At 36.3% G+C, this 10,799-nt stretch overlaps 2 protein-coding genes across 2 annotated transcripts; one reads left to right on the top strand and one right to left on the bottom strand.

Annotated features, from left to right (window-relative positions):
• The first annotated feature begins 277 nt into the window (after positions 1 to 277).
• LOC115959588 lies at positions 278 to 2,836 on the top strand. The gene is made up of 4 exons (XM_031078034.1): positions 278 to 764; positions 1,504 to 1,638; positions 2,023 to 2,118; positions 2,568 to 2,836. Exons 1-4 carry the CDS (start codon positions 287 to 289, stop codon positions 2,702 to 2,704), a joined length of 846 nt encoding a protein of 281 aa, XP_030933894.1. The 5' UTR covers positions 278 to 286; the 3' UTR covers positions 2,705 to 2,836.
• Positions 2,837 to 4,095: 1,259 nt separating this feature from the next.
• On the bottom strand, positions 4,096 to 9,724 carry LOC115959584 (GPI transamidase component PIG-T-like). Its single transcript, XM_031078024.1, has 5 exons — positions 9,374 to 9,724; positions 7,230 to 8,489; positions 5,075 to 5,224; positions 4,799 to 4,979; positions 4,096 to 4,340 (listed from the first exon to the last, which is right to left on the bottom strand). Exons 1-5 carry the CDS (start codon positions 9,614 to 9,616, stop codon positions 4,159 to 4,161), a joined length of 2,016 nt encoding a protein of 671 aa, XP_030933884.1. The 5' UTR covers positions 9,617 to 9,724; the 3' UTR covers positions 4,096 to 4,158.
• Positions 9,725 to 10,799: the final 1,075 nt, after the last annotated feature.

The raw sequence follows: 10,799 nt of genomic DNA, 5'->3' as shown, positions 1-10,799 counted from the left end.
ACACGTATTATAACACATGTATCAAACAGGACGTTAAACCCCAAACAATTTGTTTTTTATAATAATAATAATAGTAGTAACAAGCTCCGGAGGGCAAAATTTGCCAAATAGTAGATTTTTAGAAAAAATTTTGCCACATAGCATGCGAACGAAATATTTTAGCTAGTTGGACTGTTTTTGAAAATCGAGTTTAACAACCCCAAGTTCCAACCCATTCCCTCTTAGATGAAGTCTGACATAGGCAAAAAAAAAAAAAAAATGGGGATGGAACTCGAGTCTTTGTGCTATGGTTCTAACAGCTTCTGGAATTGTCTCTCTCTACTCTCCGGAACTGGAAAAATTTGCAGAAAAACATCTTTTTTGGAAAAATATTAGTAAACACTGTCACCCGATATCGTTGGAGAAGACAACTGCCGCAGAGTCTCGACAGACAAACAGAGAGAGAGAGAGAGAGAGAGAGAGAGGAATGAGCAATAAACAGAGAAGCATCAAGCTGTTCTGTCCCTTAGTATCAAAGGCGGTGTGGTTGGTGGTGTGGGATGAGCAGAGACTCGACCTGGGCTCCATAGCTCGGACCTTTGGGCTCGACCCATCAACTCTCAAGCTCAATGGTCACTTCATTAGTAGAGGGGTTGATTTCATAGCCTCCTCAGTCACCTGGAACTCCCTTATTTCTTTCTTCTCTGCTAGAGGCTTCTCCACTGGGAAAAATCACCAAGACGCTCTTATTGTTGATGGCAAGCTTACCAAACTTGGCTCTAAGAGTAAGTTGTTCTTTTTCTTTTCTCTTTACTTTTAAAGGGTTTCTCAGAGTATATGGGAGAATGAAAGAAAAATTGGTATTTATTATATTTGCTTGGCTTTTCTTATAACCTGTATTTTTTTTTTGAGAATTTCTTATAACCTGTAGGTTGGACTTGGAATATATAGTTTTTTTTTTTTTTTTGGTAAACTTGGAATATATAGTTAATGTTATATGTTTATTTAAATTTTATTGGAAATAAAGGTAATGGTTGCATTATGCTCTGTTGGGTTTCTTCAAAAAATGTGAAAAAGTGAAATAAACCTCCCTTTTTCTTTTTTTTGTTGAGATTTTTAAGGTCCCTAAAATTTAGAAGGTCTTCTTTTAGTCCCTTATATGACTTGGACCAAATTAAAAACTGACATATCATTGCTCTATTAGACACATAGGCGACTAAAAAGTTTGTCAAGACTAAAATCAATTCCTTTTTATATTTTTACGGAGTAAAGGCAGTCACTTCAAACTTTCATGGTGAGACTATCTGGGAAGGGTTGAGTTGTTTGTGACATTAATTTGTAATATAATGTTGTAACACTGTTGCAAGATGGATTGGGTCACAAATGGTTTCAGCAATTTATCCAAAAAATTGAATGATGTTGTCCAATGGTGTGCACAGTGCTATACAATGTTGTACACAGTCTATCCCGAATGTGATTAGATCACTCAGTTCTTTCATTAAGATATGCTTATGGTTTTTCCAGGGGTGCATGACCCTCAAGATGCTGTTAATGGAAGTTACTATGTAGCAGCAGATAAAGTTGATGGTGACAGTACAAGGCCACAAGCTGAAGATTTCAACTTGGTGAAGAATAAAAGGTTGAAGGAAAGGGACACAGGTAAACATTCAGATGTCATTGTGATAAATTGATAATGTTTTGGAAAATTAGAATTTCCTAGTCTGCTTTCATACCATGGTCATTTTTTAACTTTAGCCATACTGTACCATATTTGGAATTGATGTTGCAATTGTGGGAATTTTTGTCATGTGCAGTGAAGAGACATATATTTAAAGAAAACAATAAAAGGAATTTGTGTGCTTGTTTTACAGGTTGTGATAATTAAGGACAATAATAAGAAATGTCTTCAAGTCATATGTCAATTTGGAATGTACTTGATAATGAAAGATTGGCATAACATTGTGGCTTAGAAAATATGCTTTCTGAAACTATTTTTGTTATGTCGACACTCAACACTAACAAACCTGTGGTTGGCTCTTTCAGGAGGCGAAGCTCTCCTTGGCCTGAGCTCCAAGAGAAAGCAGATGTTGGAAGATGTAAGCCTACTCAAGAAGTTAAAGATAAATGAAACTGAGTCAGGTACATTGACTAGACATGTGACTTAAATTTCATCTGTATATATTAGTTTTATACCGTTTGTTACTCTTGCATGAAGTCATCAACTACATGTAATATTTCTCCTTTCCTCCAAAGACATGGAAGCCAGGTGGTCCCTGTCGGATTTGTGTTAAATATTTCTGCTTAGATGAAAGCATTATCTCTCCCTTGAATCTCAATGGCTACCCACATGATCTCACCTTTGCTTAATTTGGCTCATGTTGGAATTTCTTGTTTTTTTTTTACAGAGCTTGGGTTTAACTAAATGGCCTATCCTCATAATATCTGACCTGACTAACAATTTAATGACCATTATCTTTCTAAATGTCCAACCAATTGCCCCCTTCCCCAGATACAAAAGATTTGTTTTGTGTTTTGTTTACCATGCAAAATAACAAATTGTAAATGATACTGTTTGGGCCATTTTGCAGATATTCAAGGAAGAGGAAATGACCTCCCAAAAACCTTTGTACACACCCAATTTACATGCAGTTATATGAGTAAGAATTTGAAGCGGATGCGAGGAGATGAGACAATTGAAGCTTCTCCTTGCAAGAGGATGACATGAAGCTTCTTTTTGTTCTTTTTGTTTCTTTCTCATTTGTTCTCTTCCATGGTTTCACCGCCTTATAAGTTTCTTTTTTCTTTATTTCTTGTCTCCTGATAGATTGTCAACCTGTAAACGGTTTTAGATGAGGATATGCGCGTTGTAAGTTTGTAAAATCTTGTAATTTAATTGCCTTTGATACAAATATAAGGCTTTTGCTACATATATATTGCTTGAAAGGTCTTGTAATTTAATGGCCATTGTTACAAATAATTGTTTGTGAACTACCAACAATTGATTTTCAGCGGTTTAGAACATGATTTGATTTTCATTCTCTTTGCACACATGAAATCATCTTGGGATTCCAGTTTATGGGTTATTTCCTTTGGTCACTAGCAATAAATAAATTCCTATACTGGGTTGAGTTGCTTTGTGTTAGAGTATATTTTTTTTTTTCTTTTTGCACATTACACAAACAGAAACATCTTTGGTGTGACTCTACTTATGAAAATAATATTCATATTTTAATGTCTTTTCTGCTTGAGACTCCATTAGTTCAGCCGTGGATGTTGAAATCAGTTCAATTAGGTAAAAATTGTTTGGACAACTTGATCTTGGTGATTACCATTTGTACTGTATATGAAATTATTTGGCAAACAATAACCATACCTAAACTTGGCTTTATAAGTTGGCTAGCAATTCAGAACAAACTCGATTGAAATAAGACAGGCAGCTTGAAGAGTCATTACAACTTGTTGCGTAAAAATAATCTGTGTTCCCCCAGCATGAGTCACATACAATTGTGGGACTAAAACTATGAGAGTAAGGATTCATGTCGGATGTATAAGATAATTGTAGGATAAACATACATGTAAAGGCAAAATCTATGTTTTAGTGCAAAACTTGGTAGAGTCACACATTAATGAGTATGGATGAAGAAGCGTATCAAGTAGTAGGGTAATCAATTTCACACTGAACCAAGTTGTGCAGCTTATAAAACGTTCAAGCCAAAGTAACCACTTGGCCGGATATTTCTGATACCTCACGCAATAGACTTGTAAGTTTTCTGGGGCTTAAAGGAATCTAAAGCATGGTTCCGATTTTAGTTGTAGTTTGTGGAGGGCTGAGACTGCCTTCTGTTTTCAAAAAGAACACTTGGATGTCCAGAGAGGGAAGAATAAGGGAAAAGACAAAAAGAAAGGGAATTTCTGTATAATAAATTTTGAATCTGATAGTGCAAATAAGAATGCAGGAAAGAAGAAAAGTACAGCATAGGCAAGTTTGATTGGCCTCGCCTAGTTTCCTGTTGCAAACTCAAAAAAAGTCAGTAAATAAGTCAATTCATTTAAGATGATTCTTAGCATAGTGTGTACCCTACTCATAAAACTAGGGTGTTAGTTTTGGGTTAGAGGCTCATATTGTACATACTCATTGGCACATAGTGTACATTGAAATATCTAGTTGGCTTGCTAATGTCATTCAGAGTAGTATTGCCAAAAAACAGCCACACCAGCCACTATTAAGACTTTTAGTATAAGTTTTGAACTGATGAAGGATGACGAAGTTGAGGGAGACTGAGGGGGTTCCCATTCCTTTCCTCTAAGCTTGGCAGACAACCGGGATAGCAGCTGAGGAAGCCGACCAGCTTTCTTGGAAGCTGCAAGCAGGATAACAAAAGGCAAACATTAGAAGCAGGGAAACAGCAAGCCAGCTAAATTGCAGGATATATATCAAAGACACATGGACAGCAAGCCAGCTCCCTCTTTTTTTTTATTATTATTATTATTTTTTTTTGATGACGAGGGATCGCCCTGAAGGTATGGGCCAGTAGGACCACCCTTGAGGGGCAAACCCCGGATGCCTACACACCCCAGTAAGCAGGCATTGGGTAAATCGTGAAATGCCTCAACTAGGAATCGAACTAAATTTACACTATCCCTTACTGTCGAGGCACCCTAGGCGAGGGTAGTACTGCGTTGCTTACTAATTATTCTACAAACTTGTAAGATCACAAATGAGTCAATGATTTAAACCAATAGACCCTTCTCAGACCTTGAGATTGCCTTTTCTTCCCCAAAAATAATAATATTAATAAATAAACCGAGAGAGACTTACCACTGTTTTTCAGAATTCTTTCCTCTTCGCCAACACGTCTTCGAAGTACATTGAGCAAAGATCCAAAATATAATGCAAACACCGTGCATGTAATTGTGATGACATTGTAAGGCATACTAAAATCAGGAGTTGTCAATGGTACAAGTAATACTTCTGTGTAAGACAGAACTGGGCTCTTTTCCTGCACCAGACTCAGATAATAGATCAGATGAATAGGCAAAATTGAAAGCATAAATACAACTGATGAACTGATGGCATGCAAGGAGTAGATAGTACCTGAAATTTAGACAACATGGGTGACTTGTTTGAAGAGTTATCTTCAAGATAATGCATGCTTGTCTGGAAATTTGGAAAGATTATTACAGCTGACGGAATGTCAAACCCCTGATTAGCATCTGGAGGATATTCATCGATGTGCAAAAATCCCTATTCAGACATAATAAAGAAGTAAGCAAGAATATCAACAAATTATAATAAGGAGCTAAATGCACACTCAACTTTGGCATAGAGTAATCTCTCTCTCTCTCTCTCCTTCCTCTTTTTTTATTTTGGCCTTTTGGACCCAACCCTGGGGAGTAAACTACATATAAACAACCCCATATGTATCAGGTGATTCAAGGGAACTCCTAGTAGGGATTGAACTCAGGATATTTGGGTTTACTGCTCATCCCAAGCCTCCAACCACTAGGCTGCACCTTGATAGATAACTTTGGCATAGAGTAATCTCAAAGTAAGAATTATAGTTAGGTAGCTCCAATAACAATGCACTAAGGTCCCGTCTAATAAATAGGCTCAAAGTAACATTGAGGCAATAAGGTCCCCCAATCTAAGTGGCCCAAATTGCAAAAGAAAGCAATGCTTCATGAAGATAGGAACATTTCTAAAAATAAATAGAACTTAAGAAAAGAAGGTGCATTCAAAGTGAACTACATGGGTTTCCTTTTCAATTTTGTTGCAAGGCCAGCATAGTGTTCCTAAATATTATCATCTTCACCTTCATCAAAACCAGCATATGCTTGCCTTTTTATATCTATAATATACTTTTCTATATATACATAATTAATGTATGATCATTACTTTGACAAGTTAAACATTATTTAGGCCCCTCAAATCTGGAAAAATTGTTAAGTCCATATACAAGGCCAAACTTAGAACTTCTAAGACAAGATGATGCAAATTTTCATCAAGTTTTAAGTAAATAAACACAAATTCCAGTTAAACTAATTGAAGCATTAAAAAAGGACCAAGTATGGAAGATAAGTCCTAGTCATTATAACACATGAAATGAGAGACTGCTTTTGTATGGCAATGAGATTGAATGAGTAAAAAAAATATCACCTGTTAAATTTCAAAATGATCGATTTCTTTAAACATAGCCCTCTCAAGTATACTAAACAGATATTGCAGTTTGAATGCACTGTTGATATTGGTCCAATATTCAAATGAGTTGAGTAAAATTTACAGTCAGATATGTTTGAATATTGTTAATGATGTCAGATATCCACAACAGAATATTTAATTTACTTTTTTGGGGAGGTGGGAGTGTAAATGAGCCGAGCAAAGAATTTAAAATTTCAGGATTGTTCATTTAGTTTTACTTCAAACATGAGCTAACTTTGAGCTAATCACCAAACTATATTATATGTTCAAGCTCGGTTCATTTTATTGTCGAACAAGCTCAAGCTTGTTTTTTAACTCATTTTTTTTCATATTGAGTAAACACTACAACTATAATTATTTTACCCATTCACAAATCTATGATGATAACTAATAACTAAATTATAGTGGAAATTATTTTATATATGTATTCATTATAAAGGTTCTACACAATGCAAAAAACTCCCACGTATACATGTATAAATATAAATATATATCATATATACTTAAATCAAGCCTCAAACTCACAAGCTTGTTCACAAACACATTATTACGTGTGAGGATGGCTTGTTTAATAGCCGAGCTTAAACTTAGGCTTAAGCATAGCTCATTCGCCAAATAAAGTAACATTTTTTTCAAGCTGAGCCAGTGCTGTTAGTAAACAGGTCGGTTCATTTACAGCCCTAGGTGGTTGATGAAAGTTCAAACTAGTGAATTTGACAACCTATATTTATAAATAACATCATCAACTTTGTCCATTTTTAAGCTACGAAGTCATTTCAATGAATTAGCAGGATTCACTATTAGAGTCACTATATTGACATCCTATGCAACACATGACATAATTGGCAGTGTTTCACTCTAAGATACAAAGTTATTCATTTATGAAACCTTAGAAAACGGCGTTGTGCATCTGATCAAAGAAGATCAGTGATTCAATCAGACAAAACCAGAGCTTAGATTCAGAAGAAGTTTTTTATCAAATAAATGAAATCCCAAAAAAGAAAAAAAAGAAAAAAAAAAGTGAAGAATAGCTAGATCATATGATTCATACCTTGTCAAACTCTAAAGTTAAAGCTGCTGATTTCACAGCACAAGGAAATTTTAGGACCAGCTCCATCACCCCAGGCGATACCTTGTCTTCAGAAGGTGAAACATGCATCTTTTCTACAACATTAGTGATAGCCTCAGGTTGCCCATCAACAAAAACCCGTAGAGTATGATAATAGACCTTAATATACCAAGGCACAACTTGAAAAATGTCGGCTTGCAACTTACAACTTTCTTCACCAATATTAGCACTCAGGAACCCCTCCTCCAAACCTGTGGATATAAAAGATATTGCAATAGTGCCCCTTTGATTCCCACTACCCATTAAGAACCTACTAGAGTGTAATGGTGCTTGTGGACATGACCAAACTACAGGAAACTTCCAGGTAAGGCCCAAATCAAAGGGCTCAAAGACACTGTACCTCTCAATTGAATATTCATAAAGAACAGATGAGCTCTTCCTATGCAAGCTATTTACTTCATTAAATATCTTCTCCGGCCTAACAGACAATTCAAAACCAGGGTTATCCTTCAACCCTCCAGAGCCTACATGATCAGGCCCAGTTATCATGTTGTCCTTCTGCAGATTCTCAAGCTCAGTGACTAAGCCTCTCTCAAGTTGAAGGTAAACATTACTAGTCTTTGCGAGAACGCATCTTCCTGTGACTTTCCTACCAAAAATTGAACTCAAAGACCAGCTTGGTTGCAATTTTGTCTCACTCGAAAAAGTTTTACTCATTTTGTGACTATTATGCTGAAGAACAACTGTAAGAGCTTGTTCTAGTACAATTCCTGATTCCACGCCGCTTGAATGAAATTCAGATGAGGTCAAGTGCAACCGTTGAGAATGATAAAATCCTCTATATATGGAAGGTCTGTCCAATAAGGCAGAAAGCCCAGCTTTGTCTCGACATGGAAGTAGCTTCAACCAGGGAGTTAGGTTCTCGGTGCAAACAGCCTCACGGGGTAATGTACCATACCTCAGACCACCTGAAGATGGGTGAAAGCCCCATTCATGAGCAGAATAAGTTGTAGAAGACTCTAGGAAGTTTATGGAAGCACAAAAAAGACCTGAAAGAGTATGGGTTAAATTCTTCCAGGAAGCATCAACCTGATCCTTAGGGACATCAAAGACAGCCCACAACTCTACTCCAGGAGGCTTTGCATTGCTGCTTGAGATGGGGTCAAATCCACCCCAGCGATCATAGTTCCATCGGCCTTGTGTGAAAGATAATTCCATTTCCTTAACGTGAAATTTCCGAACCTGCCCAAGCAATACTATTTCAGGAGTTATTTAGAATATTCAACATATTACAAAAATTCATCTTAATTTTAGGTTAAGACTATTCTTTGGGGGCAAAGAAAAACAAAAGAGAAACCTAAGGCAGCAATTAGTATTGAGTAATCTTAGGAACACAAAATTTTCTCACAACTTTTGTGGCTTGGCCTGTTGTGATTAAAGCAACATCACTCCCACTGGAGTACACCAATCACAACATGCCATATAAGTAGTTTTGAAAAATATTGTGTCCCTAGACTTACTGATTAGTATTACCTTGTCTTTGTTTGCCAATCAAAGGTACCAGAAAGGGAGGGGTGTGTTTTCATTAAAAAAGGCAAGAACATAATGAATTGCAATCCCATTGCATTGAAGGTCTTCACTTGAGAATAAGTTAAAAATGTAAAGATGAATTTCAAAACAGCAAATGGTCACAATTTCCAGGATATGTAATTGAACAACACAAGACTTGTAGTTAAGCGTAGACCATTAGTCACATAGCACAAAAGTAAGTTGTCCCTCCCTAGTCCCTATATCCAAAATGGGTATTACTTATCCAATTCAGCTTCTATAGGGGCAGGTTGTTGTGAGTTTGATGAACCCCCAAAAAAATTACAAAACAAAAACAGATACCCTTTTTTTTTCTCTTCCAATTTAGCACTGCTACTCACAGATATCAATATTTTTACTTTTTGGGTCCAATATCAAATACTCAAAAAACCAAAAAACCCAACTTGGAATTAACAAATAAAGCGAAAAGCAAAAGACCCAGATGACCAAAACTACAAGATCCAACAACATTTCTCAGTTTCTCATTATAAAAAAAAGAAGAAGAAAACAGAGGTGAAGGAAATGGAATAATAACATACAAGTTGAGCAATGGCTTTGGGAAAGAGGTGGTGGTGGCGGCCATGGGAGGTGGAGAGCGGAGGAGCTGTGGTTTCGAAGTGGAAGTGCGCCAATACTTTCCGATCGGGCAGTGGTTTCAGAAGCAACTCTTCCGAGAATTCTTCTTGGAAAACCGATCCGAAGACAGCGAAGATTGTGGAGAAGCAGATTTGGATGGAGAGTATGAGAAGGATTGAGTGAGTCCGTCTTGGAAGGTGGGCCATTGAGTGAGGACTTTGGAAGGTGTGTGAAGCTATAGAGAGTCCGCCATGAGAGAGAGAGAGAGAGAGTTGAAGAAAGGAAGAGAGATTGTGTGAGTTTCAACTTTCAAGCTGTAGCATTGGTTTGTTTTTCACCTTTTCTTCAAAGAAAAATGTTGAGTGAACCAAAATTCAAACTACGCCGTTTTTATGTTTTGGCCTTTTGGGGGAATTGTCAATTATTTATTTATTTAATTAAAGTTTAACTTTTATCATTTTAATCCTTAAACAATTAAACTTCAAATTTTATCAAATTCTTCTCCAATTTATTTATTTATCAAATTGGTTTTTCAGTCCATTTCCGTCTATAATGTTTTGTTAAGTAATTATAGAAAATTAAAAAATCTTTTTTTTTAAAATATCATTTTGATCCCTACATGTTAAGGTCACTTTCAATTTCGCCATTTACGATTTGATAGTCACCAATTTAGTTTCTTTTATTTTTAAGTTACAGTTAATTTGGTTTCTACAATCAACTCATTAAAGGAAATTCATTGCACGTAGAAAATAATAAGTACTAAGCTAACAAAATGTTCGGAACAAATTGACAGTAATCCTAAAATGATATTGTCACAATATTTTTTTAAAAATGATGAAACAATGTTAATTTTATAAACAATAATAGACAGAATAACTAACTTGATTGAGAAATTTAAAGCTTAAGAACTAAAATGATAAATAAAAAGTATTAGGAACAAAAAAGGATAATTCATCCAAACTTAAAGCGTATAATTTCTCTCTGTCCCCACGGTGGGAACTATGGAGGGGATTCTCCTCCTTGTCTCTCTGTTGCTAAGAAAAGGGAGATTTTTCTCCTTGTCTTCAACAGTAGAAGTTGTTTGTCCCTTCTATACGAAGGAGTGTTTTGTTTTGGGATTGTCCTTTTGTCTCTCTAGGGATATCAAGAGTATCTATGGAGCTAGTGGGGTGTTTTTGTTGTGGGGTTGGGGAAACTCTTTTCTTTTTGCGAGGAGCCTACTACTCATTCGACGTCGACTAATATGGACGAAATCACTGATACCTGGGTATTATGAGCGAAATCAATATTGCCCAACAAGGAGGAAGACGGCGGAGACTGAGAACGTAGGGAGGAGCACAGTAAGAGCGATGGAGGAAGGCCGTGCTGATGTGGTGCACATGAACGTTA

Source organism: Quercus lobata, chromosome 9, assembly GCF_001633185.2.
Source record: "Quercus lobata isolate SW786 chromosome 9, ValleyOak3.0 Primary Assembly, whole genome shotgun sequence".
NCBI lineage: Eukaryota > Viridiplantae > Streptophyta > Magnoliopsida > Fagales > Fagaceae > Quercus > Quercus lobata.
This window is presented reverse-complemented; position numbering and strand designations above follow the sequence as displayed.